The 21,046-nt window shown below is 42.7% G+C and overlaps 1 protein-coding gene across 2 annotated transcripts; it reads right to left on the bottom strand.

Annotated features, from left to right (window-relative positions):
- Nucleotides 1-41: 41 nt before the first annotated feature.
- On the bottom strand, nt 42-11,449 carry xpnpep2 (X-prolyl aminopeptidase (aminopeptidase P) 2, membrane-bound). 2 transcript variants are annotated; one of them, XM_058075385.1, is made up of 21 exons: nt 11,292-11,449; nt 11,054-11,115; nt 10,258-10,368; nt 10,121-10,184; nt 9,706-9,810; nt 8,022-8,108; nt 7,720-7,866; nt 6,495-6,596; nt 6,317-6,398; nt 6,022-6,223; nt 5,718-5,807; nt 3,783-3,892; nt 3,630-3,707; nt 1,804-1,875; nt 1,666-1,726; nt 1,517-1,586; nt 1,307-1,411; nt 1,136-1,195; nt 994-1,070; nt 834-923; nt 42-453 (listed from the first exon to the last, which is right to left on the bottom strand). In XM_058075385.1, exons 1-21 carry the CDS (start codon nt 11,341-11,343, stop codon nt 253-255), a joined length of 2,028 nt encoding a protein of 675 aa, XP_057931368.1. In that variant the 5' UTR covers nt 11,344-11,449; the 3' UTR covers nt 42-252. The 2 variants fall into 2 exon arrangements, with proteins under 2 accessions (XP_057931368.1, XP_057931369.1); XM_058075386.1 differs by lacking the exon at nt 10,121-10,184 and having other exon boundaries at nt 10,320-10,368.
- Between the last annotated feature and the right edge of the window lie 9,597 nt (nt 11,450-21,046).

Here is a 21,046-nt window from a genome sequence, read left to right on the forward strand (position 1 = left end):
GAACAATTAACCACATTAACGAGTAGTGAAAATGTGAATAAAAATCAAACCCTTGAATGCATTTTTTATTAGTTAACTTGTGTTTAAAAGTTAGCTTGAAACAAGTCAATAGATTATAGACGTTACGGCGCTTTGATTGCATAAATATGTGGTTTCCAAGCGGGTCGTTCCCTGATCTAGCTGTACTGTGGTCCATAGGAACTGCATAGCTGGAATGTTTGTGTGCAAGTTGATAGCGTCGAGATGAGCTTCTCAGACCACATTGAAGATCACAGCTACGGCTAAAGTGACGAGGGTCAGTGAAGATGAACACACAGATGAGGAAGATCCATACTCGCTGAATGGTTCTGTATGTCTGAGCAGCCATTGGCTCTCTTCGTGGAGGCCCTGCCGGTCCAGCTCGGGACCCAGTAGCCTTCGAATAGTCTCATAGTGTTTATTTAGCCACTGAACCTAGGAGAAAGAGGGGAGAATGTCATTATCTTTTGGAATATAAAGGAATGCTAATGTGTGGTGTTCCACAGAGATGCCTACTGGAACCACTTTTACTCTTTTTTTAGTTGTGTGTGCTTGCACTTTGTTTTTGTAATATGCGTCTAAATGCAAAGGTGACAGTAAAGTTCTTTAAAATGATGAAGAAAGGAGAAACGCAAAAGGAGATTTCAGAAGAAAGCATTGCTTTGAGCAGGAAAATGAAACTTGGGTAGGATGTCACACATGACTACATGCTGTTTACACTTTGAAACAGGAAGTTGTGGCAAATTAGATGAAAAAAAAAATCACCATCATCTACTGTATGCATAAATAAGCTATTGATATTTATTTCAAATGACCTGGACTGAGCTTAGAAGAGAGGTGTCAATCAACTTCCTGTCGTAAGGAACCAAGGACACAGTGTCAAAGGTCAAGTAGTTATGTCCGTACTGCAGGAGAAAAGTGTAGTGATTAGCAAACTCAGCATCATTAATAATAAACGACTGCATGATCAATAACCTTGGTATGGGCGGGCACTACCACGGCAACATCTTCAATGCGGATGCCAAAGTTGTTCTCCTTGTAATAGCCAGGCTCTATGAAAACCAAGTATTAATAGAAGCTATTTGATTTCATTCAACATGATCCAGGAAAGTCTCACCTATCGATGTGAACATGCCTTCTCTAAAGGGAATGTTGTTGCCCTGAAAACCAACTGGCCCTGAACAAAATAGAAATAACACATCCAAGTAACATTCATGTTTGCATTAGTGTTCCAAGGCTATTTGAATACTGTATAAAATGGGATGAAAAACAAAAAAATGCCTTGTACACTCATGAACTCCAAAATAATTCCCGACACCATGTCCCGTCCCGTGGCCGTAGTTTAGGCCCACTTCCCATAATGCTCTGCGGCCCAGCATCTCCATGTTTACGCCTGTGGAAAGACATAGGAATCCCTAAATAGCCTCCTGGAAACATAACAAACCAACACTGCCCTCTAGTGGGGACAGTAGATGTTAGCTTTGCATCATGTCCCTACCTCTGGTTCCTGAAGGAAATATGGTTCTGGATATTTCAATATTGCCCACAAGTACTCTCGTGAAGGCCTCCTGGTTAATTAAATGTCAAATTACGGTCTGGGTCTCTCATAAACATGTCAAACATTACGCTTATGCTCTTTTGTGTTACCTTTTGCATGGCAGTGGGCGTCCCCCAGTGGACCGTCCTCGTGATGTCAGTGGTCCCATCTCTGAAGGTGTGAAGACAAGTGGTGACAGTGATGGAAATGGAAGACATGGAGGTGGTCCTGAGTGGGTTCTTACTCACAGATATTGGCCACCAGAGTCCACCAGGTACATCTCATCTACTGTCAACTTCCTGTTGGTTTCCTCTGTGGGGCTGAAGCATACAGAATCAGAAGGTGTTGTGGTATAAGTGATAAGACAATAGCTACTGTATACAGTATCTGTGTTTGTATGCAAGGCATTTGCTAGGACAAATGCCAAATGCCAAAACCACCACTTTATTTCTCTGGTATTTCATAGTTGTTTATTCATCTAAAGGTGTTTATTAAGTGAGTACTTTCATTTTATTATAGTTTTTTTCAAACTTGTTGTGTTGTCATGAGCACTATGAGATAATAGTTTTGTTTGATGCTGTCAATAGGTATTAATTTAAGAATATACCAGTATATACAGTACATCTCTAGTACATACAGACTAAAGAATGTATTTTAAAAAGTTATAAAATAAAAATAAATAAATAGAAAAATACACCAAATATTACTGAATAATAAAATAATAATGAAATAATAAAACACATCTCTGTGTGGAGTTTGCATGTTCTCCCCGTGCATGCGTGGGTTTTCTCCGGGTACTCCGGTTTCCTCCCACATTCCAAAAACATGCTAGGTTAATTGGCCACTCCAAATTGTCCGTAGGGATGAATGTGAGTGTGAATGGTTGTTTGTCTATATGTGCCCTGTGATTGGCTGGCCACCAGTCCAAGACAGCTGGGATAGGCTCCAGCACCCCGCAACCCTCGTGTGGAAAAACGGCAGAAAATGAATGAATGAATGAATGAATAGTACAATCACTAAAAGGCATATTGTATAACATAATAAAAATGCATACTTTTTGGTTAGTAATTACAATTTTGCTTTACTTTTGCAAATTTAGTTTAATTTAACAATAATAATAAAAGTAGTGTCAAACATAATTGAAAAAATCAACTAATAACAATAAAAATCCACACATTTTTAACAGGTTAATATGTATATTAAATATTAATATGGATATTAAATATTTTTTTAAACAAACTTTTAACTAATAACTTGTATAATATATACTATAATGGTATAGTAATATACCATTCGTGTTATACATTATACATATTTCAAAATAAAAAGGTCACCAAATATAAGTACTTCAATAGTAAAGATAATACTATAATATTGTTTAATTTGTTGAAAGTCATATTTTAATGTCAGTAATTGATTACAGGAGTTAATATACTGTACATACAAACTCCAATTATTTCAAATGTTATGTCAGACAGACAAAATGGAGGTACTTCAAAACATTCATTCATTCATTTTCTACCGCTTATCCTCACGAGGGTCGCGGGGGTGCTGGAGCCTATCCCAGCTGTCTTGGGGCGAGAGGCGGGGTACACCCTGGACTGGTGGCCAGCCAATCACAGGGCACATATAGACAAACAACCATTCACACTCACATTCATACCTATGGACAATTTGGAGTGGCCAATTAACCTAGCATGTTTTTGGAATGTGGGAGGAAACCGGAGTACCCGGAGAAAACCCACGCATGCACGGGGAGAACATGCAAACTCCACACAGAGATGGCCAAGGGTGGAATTGAACTCGGGTCTCCTAGCTGCGAGGCCTGCGTGCTAATCACTCAATCTCTGTGCAGCCCTACTTCTAAACAGAGTTATATTGACTAGTGATGTACTATGATAATTATCGCTATGTATAATTATCATCCCGATATCAGCATAATTGGGCCAACATAAAAATGCTGTGTACACAGGAGACACCAGAGGACATATTGGTATCGGAAATTGAGAGTTGGACAATATTGACATATTGTTTTTTGTCCACCAAGCCAGTACGGGACATCCCCAATATTTACCTGTAATGTGCCAATGCAGCGTTAGGTCCACTTGCAGAGATTGTCTCAAAGCTCGGACCCATGTTATCTTTCTGTTTGCTGTAACAAATGATGTTACATAACGTAGAAGACCAATGAAAATGTGATGGTTGGATTCCAACAATATTTCCTAACCTGCGACAATGATTGACGTAGTTAGAGGCGCTCAATTCGGTCTCATTCCCTGCTGGCACCGCCTTCTCCAACCACATGAGCAGCTGGATGACAGCCACGGCGTCTCTCACCTGCATGACAGACGCACATCACTCACTGATCCACGCTACAAGAAGTCATGCATTTGTGTGTGTGTATGGACATACAACATACAACATACACCATACACCATACACCATACAACATACACCATACACCATACAACATACAACATACAACATACACCATACACCATACAACATACAACATACACCATACAACATACAACATACACCATACACCATACACCATACAACATACAACATACACCATACACCATACACCATACAACATACAACATACAAAATACACCATACACCATACAACATACAACATACAACATACACCATACACCATACACCATACACCATACAACATACAACATACAACATACAACATTAAACATACACCATACACCATCCAACATACAACATACAACATACAACATACAACATACAACATACAACATACAAAATACACCATACACCATACAACATACAACATACAACATACACCATACACCATACACCATACACCATACAACATACAACATACAACATTAAACATACACCATACACCATGCAACATACAACATACAACATACAACATACACCATACACCATACAACATACAACATACAACATACAAAATACACCATACACCATACAACATACAACATACAACATACAACATACACCATACACCATACAACATACAACATACAACATTAAACATACACCATACACCATCCAACATACAACATACAACATACAACATACACCATACACCATACAACATACAACATACAACATTAAACATACACCATACACCATGCAACATACAACATACAACATACAACATACACCATACACCATACAACATACAACATACAACATACAAAATACACCATACACCATACAACATACAACATACAACATACAACATACACCATACACCATACAACATACAACATACAACATTAAACATACACCATACACCATCCAACATACAACATACAACATACAACATACACCATACACCATACACCATACAACATACAACATACACCATACACCATACAACATACAACATACACCATACACCATACAACATACAACATACACCATACAACATACACCATACACCATACACCATACACCATACAACATACAACATACAACATACACCATACACCATACACCATACAACATACACCATACAACATACACCATACACCATACAACATACAACATACAACATACACCATCCAACATACAACATACAACATACAACATACAACATACAACATACACCATACACCATACACCATACAACATACAACATACAACATACAACATACAACATACAACATACACCATACACCATACACCATACAACATACAACATACAACATACACCATCCAACATACAACATACACCATACACCATCCAACATACAACATACAACATACAACATACAACATACAACATACAACATACAACATACACCATACACCATCCAACATACACCATACAACATACACCATACAACATACAACATACACCATACACCATACACCATACAACATACAACATACACCATCCAACATCCAACATCCAACATACACCATACACCATACAACATACAACATACAACATACACCATACAACATACAACATACAACATACACCATCCAACATACAACATACACCATACAACATACAACATACAACATACAACATACACCATACAACATACAACATACACCATACACCATACACCATACAACATACAACATACAACATACACCATACAACATACAACATACAACATACAACATACAACATACAACATACGTGAGCATCCCTTAAGATGCGCTGCTCAGTGTCATCTTTCACAGCTTTGGTGGTCAACACAGGAGAATAGGAGCTGCTCATTAGTTTGTCCTGCAGGATTCAAGTGGGTAAGAAAAAGGAGGTCGCTAATCAAACACCTGACTGCAGCAACAGAAACAATATTGTATACATCAGGAGGCCGCCTACAGCCGCAGCTGTTCATGCCAGTGTTTTCCCAGCCGGTGCTAATTAGGGACGCTGTCCGTGTACTGAATGGAGGTGTTAACTGGCACATTTACAGTACGCTAATGTAAAGGACACATACCTCAGGTTTGATGACCTCATAAAGTGCGTAGTTTGTGTACTCGGTGCCGATCCACACTTTGACCCCTGGTTGGCTAACATACTTCTTAAGGCCATCCAAGACGGAGTCATAGCTTCTGAGCTGGACGCAGAGGGACCCGCTGCAGGAGGCATTCAGGTACACTCTCAGCTCCTCTGTCAGTCTGTGTGTGTGTACGAAGAGCCTGGTACCCAAACAGTCAGTGAAGGTGTCACAGATGGGAGGGATGGGAGGGATGAGTCAAAATGCTAATTTGATAGTGCCATGTACCAATTACCAGATCTCATCCAGCGTCAGCAGTGTGTATGAGTAGAAGAAAGGGTTGTATGGGATGTCGTTGCCACGCATATTCAACAGCCCTGATAAATAACAAATACATGTCAGCTCGTCCAGTCTTCCCGCGCCGCCGTACGCAATCAATCAACAACGCCGAGTAGACCTGCAAAGTCACTTACAGGCGGTTTCATCCAACGCTGACAGCAGCAGAGCCGTGGGCTCGTAAGGATTCTCCTTCATTTGGCTCCGGATTTGCTCCACCTTCATCTGCCAGGGTCTTTCTGTGGACACACCGTGGATTCATCAACAATTGATCTTCAGAAACAGAAACAGAAAAAGCACCACTTGTTGCTAGGCGGAAAACACAGGTCTCAAGCACACCTGCTCCATGGAATAGTAAATAGTAAAACTAATAGTAGTAGTACTCATACTAAGAGTTTTGACACAAGATCATTTATACCATAATTCTACTTAAGCTGCACGGCGAACGTGTGGTTAGCACGCAGACCTCACAGCTAGGAGACCCAGGTTCAAATCCACCCTCGGCCGCTCTGTGTGGAGTTTGCATGTTCTCCCCGTGCATGCGTGGGTTTTCTCCGGGTATTAACCTAGCATGTTTTTGGAATGTGGGAGGAAACCCAAAAACATGCTAGGTTAATTGGCCACTCCGAATTGTCCATAGGTATGAATGTGAGTGTGAATGGTTGTTTGTCTATATGTGCCCTGTGATTGGCTGGCCACCAGTCCAGGGTGTACCCCGCCTCTCGCCCGAAGATGGCTGGGATAGGCTCCAGCACCCCCGCAACCCTTGTGAGGATAAGCGGTAGAAAATGAATGAATGAATTCTACGTCCTTTTATACAGAAGACGCAGCAAAATAAATCATAATACAAAATAAATAGTGTTTGGTAGGGGGGCCAAACAGTGAGTGATTGTCAAGGTGTGGTGCACCAAATTGCCAAACAAAATTAGCCCTGCGTGGGGTGCTGCGCCACCCCACGCTGCGCCACCTCGCGCTGCGCCCACAAAATGATAGCCCATAATGTTTCAGTGACATTTGCCCTTATCTGTAAATTAACTAAAAATTAACTCATGCATTCATATCTCAGCAATGGCATATCAAAAGTGAAGACCTCATCCTTACGTCTAATGCACTCCCGAGCACTAAACATGAGATTTATGATGCTGACCATGTGTTCCTTGTGTTCACAGTCTGACCCTAAAGCCTAACGAGACAACTTCCTTCCTTGTCTATTCCCTAAAGTTAGCATTAGATTCCCAGCCATAAAAATCATCATGTTTTTATGGTTTTATGGCTCCCTGTTTAAGTTTGCAGGTATTTATCAGCAGCCAGATAACACATGCGCATGGAAGAGATGATTATTATTAAAAGGCAAAAACCCACGTATGACTCTATCCGGCAGGCGGATGAGGCTGTCAGGCGGGATGGACGGTCTCTCCTCCTTCCACACTTGATCCACCAGGTTGCCAGGCATCGACTTGAGGCTTCGATTGCTCAACTCCAGACTCATGCTGTACTCTTCCTGCGTTTCTAATGGAGTCAATTGCAGATGATTACATGCACTGAGGTCAATCAATGAGACGGGAAGTCTGGCTGGCGTCTGCAGCCGCGGTGGATCCTCTCTCTATCCATCAGGGCGGCTGTGATGATAATGTGGACTGACGGGAGCCATGACAGAGACTTACTGATGGAGAAGAGGAAAGGGTCGAAGCCGATTTGGCCTCCATGTGGTACCTCTGAGATGAGCCACTCGGATATGCTGCGTATGGACACTGTGGAACAATACAAATAAAATAATAGACATTCATGTGATCAAATGATACATTACTACTCATACAAAGTAAAGTGCTTTCCCATATAATAGCCAAGAAAAATAGTGGCAGGAAAAAAGATTAGGATTAAAAACCTTAATGTATGGTTCCTCCTTATAAAGGCATAATATTTATAATATTTTTGTCTTAAGTCTGAAGACATGTTCTTGAAATTGTGGCTTTTGGATTGCTGCAAATCTTTTTTACCTCCACCAAGCACAGCGTGGAGGTTATGCTTTTGCCGGAATTTATCTGTTTGTTTGTTTGTTTGTGTTGAAAATAACCTCATGAAGCTCGAAATGGATTCGGACGAAATTTGCAGGAATTTTCAGAAATGGGATATGGAAGAACCGATGGCCTTTTGGGGGTGATCCTGGACCACTGCACTCCGAGTGCTTCTCCGTGCAGTTGCTACTAAAATATACAGTAGCTCTCCCTTAGAGATAAGGCGAGAAGAACCGCCAGTGGAAGGAGCCAGACAGAGGTGGCTTGGCTATCTGCTTAAGATGCCTCCTGGATGATTCCCTGGGGAAGTGTTCAGGGCATATCCAACTGGGAGAAGGCCTCGGGGAAGACCCAGGTCACGTTGGAAAGACCATGTCTCCCAACTGGCCTGGGAACACCTCTGGGAACACCCCAGGATCCACTGGACGAAGTGGTCTGTGAGAGGGAAGTCTGGGTCTCCCTGCTTGGGCTGCCGACCTCAGATAAGTGGTAGAAGATGGATGGATGGATGGATGGACAGTATGTTTTATGTTTTTCCATCCATCCATGAGTTGTAATAGTTGAAGGCATAAGCTGCATATTAGCCGCAGCAAGACAGAGTATTATTATTATTATTATTATTATTATTATTATTATTATTGTGTGAGGGAGAAGAAATACAGGAGGTGAAGAATTTGAAGTACTTGGCATCAACAGTCCAGAACAATGGAGATTGTGAAGAGGAGGTGAAGAAGCGTGTGCAGGCAGGATGGAACGGGTGGAGAAAAGTGTCAGGCGTGATGTTTGATAGAAGACTTTCAGCTAAAATGAAAGGAAAGGTATACAAACTGTGGTGAGACCAGCCATGTTGTTTGGTCTAGAGACAGGAAGCAGAACTGGAGGTAGCAGAGATGAGGATGCTGAGGTTCTCATTGGGAGTGACCAGGATGGATAGGATCAGGAAGGAGTACATCAGAGGGACATTACATGTTAGAGGCCTTGGAGATAAAGTCAGTTATCGGCCAGACTGAGATGGTTGGGACATGTCCAGAGGAGAGATAGTGAATATACTGGTAAAGGATGCCAGGTAGGAGGCGTAGAGGAAGACCAAAGAGGAGGTTTATGGATGTAGTGAAGGACGGATGAGGACGGATGAGGAAGACAGGGTTGGATGGAGGAGATTGGTTTGCTGTGGCATGAATTCCTGGTGATGAAGTGAGTGAATAATGTCCAAAAATAAGGTACCAAATATGTCCTCCAAATGGAATATGTCCATCTTCCCAGCAAACTTGAACACTAACTAACTGACAGATGAATCAAATGAGTGACACGTTGACATTGCAATCAGGCTCACCGTCTTTTTGCAGCTCCCAGTTACAGTCCATCTGTCTCTGGGCTTGAACCCAGTAGCGGCTGTCCGTCCACAGCGCGGCTTTGATGGGCGTGACCACGGCAGTGCCTTGCAGGAGGATACAGAGAGTTGGCAAACAGCAATGAATGACAGTGAATGCACCGCGGCGCAGCTAATCTTGGCTAATGTATGCGAGCTGAGGGTCAAAGGATGGCAATCTCCTAAATGTGAGGCTGGGCGGCCATCTTTTATCTCACTATTCCACTGATGCCGTGAATGCTTAATCGTCTGTAAATCTTCATTTTTGATTTGCTGGGGGGGGGGGGGGGGGCAGTTTAAGTGAGGATGAAAGCAGCTCAGACGTGGGATGTTGAGTCACCGACGAGGAAGGAAGATGTGGGGGCGTATAAGAGTGTACCTGCAGAGCCTGTGAAGCCCGTCATGAAGGCCATCCTGGCATCACGTGGCGCTATGTATTCACTCTGACGAGGCAAGCACTCTTAATTAAGCAGGAGATTTATGTATTCGTGTAAGGATGATTGACAGGTGAGCTACCAGGTGGGCGTCGGTGGCAGGGATAATGTAGGCGGAGATGTTGGATGAAAGCATATGCTCACGTAGCTCCTGCAGACGGAGGCTGGTGTTCACTGCTGTGCTGGGAAGGTACTGACACACACACACACACACACACACACACACACACACACACACACACACACACACACACACACACACACACGTTGATAGTGAAGGACACATTTAATAAGATGGAGAAGCGCTGACTCATCCCTTTCTGTATCTCCCATTGTAATCATTAACTGTGTTCAGGAACGCCGTCTATTGCAACACCTTTCATAGTAGCAACAGTAGTACTTTTATGAGCTGTACTTCAACAACAGAAGGCAGGAATTCAGTTTTGCTAGGCAGACATATGAAGACGTACAGTATGTATGTATCCAGCAAAGCATTGCAACATTATTCAAAATATAAGACCGTATTATAATATTATTAATATCCATATTGAAATGACCGATGAATACATTTTCATTTTTAATGAAATTATTATTATTATAAATTGATTGAATATTACCATTACCATTACAATTTATTATTCAAAGAAAATTAGCTTAAAAATTACTGAAACATAAATGATTCCAAAATATTATTTATTAAAATGTTGCTTTCTGAAATAAAATGATCTACCTGACATTTATTGGAAATTTAAAGCATAACTGAGCTGGAAAATACACCAAAAATTCTGAAAATAATATGAAATAACATGTATTGTTCTAAAAATCAATAAAAAGCAAAGCTGTGCAATATGGAAGTGAAGGACGCATGCGAAGCTCACTGGTGGCGACAGGGAGCAGTTCCTCTCGGTTGCTTGGAAGGAAGCGGCGCCTCTGATGTTTCCTGAAATGAGAAGAACACTTACAAAGCGACAATAACGCCTACTGTCATATTCGGTATTGCAATCATAATTGAGTTGATAGCTGACGCATTTGCATATGACTTCCATCACTTGGAAGCAAAGTCTTCTTTCCACGAATAACAACAGAGGACAAAGATGAACTTCTCATATTTCTTACCTGGAGTTGCGGCCACCAGAAGCACAGCCGTCATCCAGCAGTAGGCGAGCATCTCGGTGCTGGAACAGACACAAAGTGGGCCGGGCTGTGCTGGAACAGGTGCAGGCCCGAGTGTGCGGTCTCTGTGGGTGTGTGGCGAAGAGTGAAAGTACTCGATGTGGCTTTCCTCCCCCTATCGCTCTCTCCCTCTCCTTATCTCTCCCTTTCCCTCCTCCCCTGGCATCTCCTCTCCCAGTTTCCCTCTCTGGCGGCAATCATGTGATATTTGAGCACACTAACTCATTCATTTCACTACCGCATGTCCTCTTCAGGGTCACGGGGACTGACTTTGTGCAGGCTTCAGCATCTAACATGTTCAGCAAGCATTTGTACTATAAAGCATCTTAACTGGGATATTCTTCAGAGTAGTCAGTGCGCAGCCATTCGTGTCTAAATAGATGGCAACACGATGTGAGCGGTGTTCACACGTTCATGAGATACATGTTGACATGTTGACTGTATGTGTGGCAGCCAGCTTGTATGGCTCAGTGTTGCAGTCTAAAACGTCTTGGCACATAAATCAAAACAGGAAGTGAACACAGTTGTGTCCTGCTAACCGCACATGTTGGAACATCTCAGCTCACATTTCACAAGCAAGACAAAATGTCACTTTTCCAAGGTATCATAGAGAGCTTTAAACAATCATACCAACGTTCTACAGCATCAACGTTCTACCGTCCATACTTGCATCCGCTATGTAGAAGATCATCATGGTTACGTTCACCTCCACTGCTGAAACAGGGAATGAAGCGGATAGGTACAAATATCTATATGTATAATATATATAATATATATCATATCTACATGAATGAGCATCCAACAAAACGCAATGGCCATGAAAGCGTGAGACTTAAGGAAGCAACAGCAAAACTTACATGAAGGTCTGTGGAGGTCCAGGAGAGGCAAGAGTACTTGTTGTCAAATATCTGGATACATGTTAAATGTCATATTACCATGACAACAAGAAAATGGAGGATCTAACACACATAAAAAACATTGAGTTAGAATGTTTACATTTGACTTACTGGAATTCGGAACACATGTATCGACTGTACATTCAATCATACTCACAGTACAACTCACAGTACAACACCAAAACTTTTTTTGTTTGTTTGTAGTTAATAATGATAGCAATAAGAATAATTATTCTCTTATCTGCATGAATAAGTAACAAGCTAGGAGGACCAGGGTTCGATTCCACCCTCGGCCATGTCTGTGTGGAGTTTGCATGTTCTCCCCGTGCATGCGTGGGTTTTCTCCGGGTACTCCGGTTTCCTCCCACATTCCAAAAACATGCTAGGTTAATTGGCCACTCCAAATTGTCCATAGGTATGAATGTGAGTGTGAATGGTTGTTTGTCTATATGTGCCCTGTGATTGGCTGGCCACCAGTCCAGAGTGTACCCCGCCTCTTGCCCCAAGACAGCTGGGATAGGCTCCAGCACCCCCGCGACCCTCGTGAGGAAAAAGCGGTAGACAATGAATGAATGAATGAATAAGTAAACAGTGAATTAGTGTATGTTGAATACAGGAAGTCAACGTATGTCTTAACCATTGATGTGATGCTGAGAAAGGCTTATCCTCACGAGGGTCGCAGGCATGCTGGAGCCTATCCCAGCTGTCTTCGGCCAAGAGGCGGCGTACAAAAACCACAACAGGTGATGCAGCACATTAAATAGTGCAGAAACCTGATTTTATTTAACTATAAAGCCAATCTAAAACTATGAATACATCCAAGATTAAATACAGTTTATGATACCTCAGATTATACATCATTTAGTTGTCAACGTTTAAAATGATGGTAAAATTGTCAGCCCTGCGTGACCCCATATGACCACAAGGGGTCACTGTTTACAAACTAATCCACCACCTCCATCAAGCACCAAACAAACTGCGCTTCCAAAACAAGCCACGCAATCAGATGGACTCTGAGCCTTATGCAAGTGGGAATGGGGGGTCATGACCCCTGCAAAAATCAGATCCAGCCAATATAACCCCCCAAATATAATCACACCATTCCGATTGAATAAAAATAGAATATCTTTTTGATTTTCTTTATTTATATCATTTGCAAACAGTCGCTTCTTTAGTCATCCATGAATGTGGCCCCTCCCTGTCTGATTGTTGGACCACCAGCGTCCTTCTGAGGTGAAGCCAGAGGGTGCCAGGGATGTACGATGTAGGACCCATATCAATTTTGCTGCCATTGCTCCAATAGAGTTTTGGCTAGCGGCGTTACTAGCGACATTGGAGTGATGGTAACGTGTTTTCCACATCAAATATCCCGTCAGTAGTGAAGGTATTTTACTGCTCAAATAACACGGTAGCCTACACTGATGCTACATTTCCACAGGGATCTCTATATTATACAGGCTGCGGTCTGGGTGGTAACCATGGTGATGACAGATGCTCCTTCAAGTGACACGATGAAGCGGTCCTGCTGCAGGAGGGCGGTTGCAGGGGGGGACAGAGACAGAGAACGGGAGAGAAGTGTAGAGCTTTGGGAAATACCTGAAGTTACGCTTTGGGCCTGTCTGACTTAGTGTGTGTGTGTGTGTGTGTGCGTGTGTGTGTGTGTGTGTGTGTGTGCGCGTGTGTGTGTGCGTGTGTGTGAGAGAGGGAGAAAACGGCATCGTCACACACTGTGCAGCGTTGGTGATGAGGCACAAAGTTACCAGATCAATATTGATAAACGGTTGCCCCGGTAACGGGTGAGAGTGCATGAGTCAGACCTCAGTCAGTCAAGAGGGGAAGGCGGGGTTGTGGAACCAACATGGAGACTCACATGGTAAACCCCCCCAAGAAAACCAGCACATTGTCCTAATCTCTGACAAGTAGACAATGATTTAGAATAGGGAGTGTTTCTAACTTAACAATCAAAATAAGGATTAAGTTCATGAAGGGTTAATTCCTAGCAGATATGCGTTGGTATCAAGGCCTTGGCGACCTCAGTGATAGTGCAAAGAGTCTTTTGAGTCAACAACAGGGGGGGGGTCACTCGCTGCCAAACATCAACGTCAGTCTGTGAGAAGCTGATAACAATCACAGATAAGAACCACCTAGTGGCTTGATACGCCGTTTTCTACCTGAGACACCATGAAGGAAGGAAGGTCGTTACGGAATTAGTTCAATCATTTCATGTCAACAGTTGGATGAAGAAGGAGGTAAAAAGGTCAACAGCCATGAATCTAATATGGAGGCCAATTTGGGGTAGTGGGAGGATTAGCTTTGAGGCAGGCGGTGGGTCACATGTGGTGGTGGTGGTGGGGGGTTGGGGTGATGGCTGAGTAGATAGCGACAAAGACTGGGATTACCGGAACGTCGGGAGATATCGGTGGAGATGGATGCAAGACACTCACTTAAGATGTTTTGTCTTTCAATACACATTATGAATTCAACTGTAGGCCAATCCAATTATTTGTCTTGGTCGGGTCATACTTGTTCTTAGGCAGAATTTACAGGAGGAAAAATATGTATCAAAAAATCCCAACAAATCATAGACATGTGACTATCTGGGGGGACCCTATCCTGTTACCTACACAACCGAGCACGGACAGGGCAAGTCGGTAGGAACATAGACACAAAAGAAATGAGCCAATTACAATAAAGATGACAATTTTAATCAGGAAAGAAATATATAGGTCAATCCATACAAATGAATTGGAATGACTCTGTATTAAATATAAAAACTATTGTATTTTACTCCACTATGCTGCTACACACTAATACGCCTCACACTTGTTGCTAGGCAGAATTTCTTCATGGTCCAATCAAAAATATGGACGTACTATATGTTTTCATATAACATGCGAGGAGTCAAAAAACATCATAAAAATACAACTGATTTAAACTACTACTACTATTTCATGAAATATAAATATATAAACTCCATTAGAATCTATGAAATGCCTGTAAATGTGCCACTGCTTTGTACACAAAAACAGATGTACGTGCATGGAGTATCAGCATGCATTCACACACGCTGACATAAATTGCTTACCGGGCTGAGCTCCAATCAGCAGGATTAATGCAGCCTGTATCACATTTTACTGTAAAACACAGCCGAGGGCCTCTCGGGAACAAACCAGCCCGAGTCTGCAATCCCTCAAAGTCTGCCTTCCATAATTGAATCTACTTTCAGGCTGGTTGAAAAAAAAAAAATCTCCAAACCTTGCAGTAAAGTTGGTCCTCATGAAGATCATCACGTGTAGTGAAAAGCTCATGAATAAGTTCAGTGGAAAGCAGGCGTGATGATGTCAGCACTCACTAAGGATTGAGTGAAGAAATATGTCAGTCTTCAGCAAAGAAAGCGAGTGAGGAGTGTTTAAATTGCCTAAAAATGGTATTCCTAACCAACGAGCCATCATGACCCAAGACTTCATTACAGCCCAACCGAGGAAGTAAATTCATCTGCAAAAAGTTTGGGGGTTTTCTACATTATTAGGCCGCATATTACAAGCAAAATTGTTTCATTTTGTGCTTATTGGCAAGATATAATGTTGTTGGTTGAGGATGTCTGCCAGGTTTGCCGAGTGTTCTATAGACTCAACTTTAAGCACGTCTTAAATGACCTCACATCTACCCATCCCACTTCTAACAGACCTAACCTGCAGAGTACCTATTGGAGCCCCATACCATAGAGGTAAAAGAATAAAATATCCACAGTCCTACATAGATGTCCCATGTTCAGCGTTCCAGGGATCCTTCATATTGGGCACAGTGCAAATGGCCTCTGGAATCCCACTTCTGACACCATATAAGGTAAAACATCCCACATATGTCAGACGTGGGACATATGTCCATATCACGCAAAAGTCCCCAGTCTCCATGCAAAAATGTCTTATTGAAGGTGCTTTTTGGAACAGTCCACCAACAAAGTCAACTTGGGAACGATGGCGGTCATCGCAGCAGGTGGCGGTATCGGTGTCATGTTTGGCCTGCAGCCCAATGGTGTGCACAGTGTGACTTCTGGCTGTGAAGTGACACTCTTGTTCCAACACTGCTGTGATCTGGGGGGTCATGTGACCATGCGGGGTTGCACCTCCTCCCCCGTGTGCCTTTTTCTTCTTCTGCCAAATTCCCAACGGCTGAGGGAATCACCCATCTTGAGGTATCAGTGAAGAGCGTGCTAGGCGACGATGCTCGGAGTCTGATAACGGAGGTCTGGAGTGAGTGTAGGAAAAGTCAAAGTCGAGCGGAAAAGTTCTGAGCGAGTCAGACGACTAATCCTGCGTTTATCAAAGTTATCAATGAGTTTGTCTCCAGTCGGGATGAAAGAAGGAACACAGCTTTGGGATGGGGTGAGCTAACCCAGACAGGGAGTGTGTATGTGTTTGGGATTTGCACTCAGGCGGCCTGATAACATCTTAAGACAAAGAAGACACAAATAATACCACATATCTGGCTTACAATGTTTTTTCTTCTTCCTTTTACACATAAGGAATACATGTGTCATCAAAGTGTAAAAATAAGTTAACCACTGTTATATGAAGACAAAAGACACTTCTGTTTCCCTTCAATGACTAACTGACTTTAATGGCAAAGCATCATGGGACAAACGCCTGCGATTGGCGGAATTCATCGCCATCGTGTCCGACACTCACATCCAGAGCGAAGCCTACGAGTCTCCAAGTTGTTTGGTTGGCTGTCAGATGAGGAGGGAATTTGGGGGCATCAAGTAGTTCAGAGGAGGAACCGCGGCTGGTGTTGACGGCGGACTCTTGCTAGTAGCGGCTCTTGGTAGTATTGAAGATGAACTTACATAAATTCATGTAAACTTACCGGATATGTGTACTCTGGTGCCAACAAGTTCCCAAGTCGCTGCTTTATCGATATATATATATATATATTTTTTTTACAAATGTCAACTCTGACAGGGTGAAGGTATTTGCTCAATTGTGCTAGCTAAAGATATAAGCTAAAACGAACACATAGTCTCACAAATACAGACAAAAGATACTTATACACGCACCCACACAAAAAAGGACTAACGTGACAACTGACAGTCAAGGTGGAAACATCGAGTACGCATATGACAGCTTGCTTTGCAACAAAGGAAAAGCAGAATGTTCAAGACGCCTTGATGCCCTGCGAACAAACGAAAGCAGAAACACTCATTAAAGAAGCGGTTCAAGCAAGGGCAGTGACGAAAGCTGATCCAGGACTGGTCCAGGCTGGTCCAGGACTCCAGCCTCAGGACTCCAGCCTCGAGTGTATAAAAGACCGGGCAGGGAAAGGAAGGGTGCTTTTATTCTTGCAGCTGTGCTGTAATAAGACCCGCTTACTTGTAGGTATACAGGGACTGCAGATAAGCCCGGACGTCTGTATTAGGTATTGTTGTCAGGAATAAACAATCTGGTTCTCATTCTATAATTTGGTTCTTTAAGATTCCCTTATCCTCTATTCCAAACCCACTTAGAGTCCTCAGGGGGAGGATTTCTACAACTGCTGGTATAGTATAGCATAGTATAGTATAGTATAGTATAATATAGTGTAGTATAGTATAGTATAGTATAGTATAGTATAGTATAGTCGTTTTTTGGATCACGTCCCAAGATCCCAAGACACGCGTCGCATGACACACACTAGCACTAAGTTTCACACGCACAAATTTTGTGTGTCGCTTGCCTGGACGGTGACCCCCCCCCCCATGAAGGCCCTGTAGCGCTGGTTCCATTGAAAATGAATGGCATAGCGGCGAGCATTTTTAACTATCAACCTTGAAGTACGTGATTGTTTTACTTACAATTGAAATAATAAAACTCCACAAATAGCCAAAACTCCGATGAGCTCAGTTTCCAGTTTGAGTTGGTTTCCCTTCAAGGCCACAAGCAGGAGCAGCGTGGCGGACAGGAAGTTGTTGACTTGAGGGACCCGAAGCAGACGGTCAGTAAACAGGAACACAAGGAAGGCACCTGGTTGAAAAGCGTGTTGCCTTCAGGGACACTCTGGCTCATGCTGTGTTGTTTCCTATTGATTCACAGGCTTTCCTCATTGACGGATATCCTGTGTGAATCTGACATTGTCTCGGCTTGTTTGTGCGCTGATATCTATTATTGGTATCATTCATTACATCGTGGAATTTGCCCCATTTGGATAAGGAAGCTTATGTGGAATGCTTTGTGTTGACCTTCACCGACCTTCACAGCCAACCCAAGCGGTTGCACAGAAACCTTGCAGACACACAAACACACATACGTACTTCTGGACCAACATGGCTCCCATCCTGCAGCTTGATTAGTCCAAGGAATTCTTCTATTTCTTGATTTCTTGGGAGAAATGAATATGTTTGAGAATATGTAAAGTGAGATCATGGTGGGAAAAGAAATCATGCAAAAATCCCCACAAGCACCTGATGTCTGCCAGATTAATCAGCAAACAACTTTGGCTTCAAGAAGGAATTATTCTTTGCTTATTTCTAACTAGAGAAGAAAATGCATCAATATGAATTCATATGAATAATATGGATAAGTCGGCCTGAGACAATGAAAAATTGATGAATTCATCACACAATAAAAACACAATAAAAGGTTGCTGGCTTCTATATTTCCTGGTGCGTGTGTCTGTTTTCCTCATCTCCCGCCTCCAAGCAGACAGGAAGTGAGTTATTTCTATTATTATCTGGCTGCTCCATAGCACAACGGCATGATCAGAGTGAGCCCTTTTGTCGGTCATACACTCTCTTTGTCTCAGTGGGTGCAGGCGGGGCCACTAGCGGGGGCGTATTTAGTCATTTGAAGGCCCAAGGTAAACCCAGTACTGCACTGACAAAAGTGATTTTTAAAATGATTTGAATTTCCATTTTTTCGTTTGCCAGCTGTATTAGTCCATTGCTTGGTCACATGTCGTCTACACGGGAGACTTAACCACCGTGTTGTCGTAAACTTCCCTTTCTATCAGTACATCTGTGCGCCCCTTAAGTGCATCGTCACGGTTCAAGTCCTCCTTGAACTGTGCTGACCTCGGAGAAAAAGTTGCTACTGGCGCGTGTTTAGTTAGCAAACGAGGTTGCAGCGCTGGGGAAAATAACAAGTGTCATTTGGAGGTTTTTGCTTGGGTTCTGACTCCAAGTTCAGCTTTTGTGCGTTCTTCAGGGGTTCATAAGGAGCTTGAGTGGATTAGTGCCTAAGTTGACCTCTCGACCTTTCAATGCAAGCCGGGACCCGAGCTTAGAGGTTTTAAAAAAAACTTGCAGGAGCACATTCCTCTTTCCCTCCGACACTTGTAAAGCGCCCACTCATGACAAAAGGAGCGAGGCATGTCAAAGGCGGCCGGTCAAGTCGGCCATTACACCGCGGCGGCGAAGCAGTCAAACGGAGCCGAGCCGTCACAGGAGACGTTAAATCCATCAGCTGCTTTCACAACGCAGCTAAGAGTCAAAGTGCTGCCACTTCTCCTTTTTCTGTAAGCAGTCTTGCCCTCCCTCGGGGGGACGGTGCAGGAAACCCCACCCTCAAAGAAAACACGACATTATTGTAGCTTAAAAAACTTCTTTCATTTATATGACAACTTGCTTTTATTTGTCTCACAGGGGATATATGAACCATAAATCAGGGATGCTGCATACTGAAAATGATTTTTTCTCGTTTTTTTTTTCTTTCTTTTGTTTCTCATGACTTCAAAAAATCTTTACCTTATTTACTTTTTGTCTACCTCATAACTTACTCATAACAACTGTATTGTTGTTGTTTTTCCTGAAAGATTAGCACCTTTTTGCTGAATATCATATCTTTATTCTACTCAAATTGACAATTATCATTAAATGAGTGCTATTTGTCTGCCATTTTTTTAATTTTATTGATTTTTTTTTAGTTTTTCTGTTTAATTGCAGAAGTATTTTTAAAATGTTCCATTAAAATACAGTTTCAGGCCGCACCTTGGACACCCCTGCCGTAAATGACATATAGGAGGAGGCACTTTTGGAGGTTGCCCACAGCCACAGCCGTTAATATTGATGTTGTAGTTATATGCTTTGCTTTGGTAGACCATGTACACGACAAGTGTATTCCTGGTGGTGTAATGGTACATGCGTCTAGTAGGAAGAAAAAAGTAGGCAGTGCATCAAGCTCCGCCCAGGCTGTGCGGAGCAGATGTTCACTTGGGTTCTCATCCCTGCACTTGAGTTCACGCCATAACTCGCCTTGTAAACATTAATTCATATGAGGAAAATCCAGTGTAGGGCTTCAAAATAAAAATGATGTTGAAAAATATGGTCTCAAAGTTTCTATTGACTGTCAGAGTACTAAATTCTAAACTCACCTAAATGTCCACAAAATGTGTTCAAAGGAAGGACCAGTCCAGGGTGGACCCCGCCTCTCACCCCAGAAACAGCTGGGATAGGTTCCAGCATGCCCGCGACCCTTGTGAGGATCAGCGGTAGAAAAAGGATGGATGGAGGCTGCACAGCGATCAAGTGCCTCACAGCAAGGAGACCCCAGTTCAATTCCACCCTCGGCCATCTCTGTGTGGAGTTTGCATGTTCTCCCCGTGCATGCGTGGGTTTTCTCCGGGTACTCCGGTTTCCTCCCACATTCCAAAAACATGCTAGGTTAATTGGCCACTCCAAATTGTCCATAGGTATGAATGTGAGTGTGAATGGTTGTTTGTCTATATGTGCCCTGTGATTGGCTGGCCACCAGTCCAGGGTGTACCCTGCCGCTCACCCCAGAAGACAGCTGGGATAGGTTCCAGCATGCCCGCAACCCTTGTGAGGATAAG

The sequence above is a fragment of the Doryrhamphus excisus genome, chromosome 6, assembly GCF_030265055.1.
Source record: "Doryrhamphus excisus isolate RoL2022-K1 chromosome 6, RoL_Dexc_1.0, whole genome shotgun sequence".
In the NCBI taxonomy this organism is placed as follows: Eukaryota; Metazoa; Chordata; class Actinopteri; order Syngnathiformes; family Syngnathidae; genus Doryrhamphus; species Doryrhamphus excisus.

Excerpts from the sequence above, each read along its gene's own strand:
- xpnpep2 (XM_058075385.1), bottom strand. The coding sequence starts at position 11,343 with ATGCTCGCCTACTGCTGGATGACGGCTGTGCTTCTGGTGGCCGCAACT. Across the intron at positions 6,597-7,719 it reads CCTGCCGGATAGAGTCATAC|AAAGACCCTGGCAGATGAAG; the intron begins GTGGGTTTTTGC and ends GTGTGTCCACAG. Across the intron at positions 1,196-1,306 it reads TTATTTTGGAGTTCATGAGT|GGCCAGTTGGTTTTCAGGGC; the intron begins GTACAAGGCATT and ends TATTTTGTTCAG.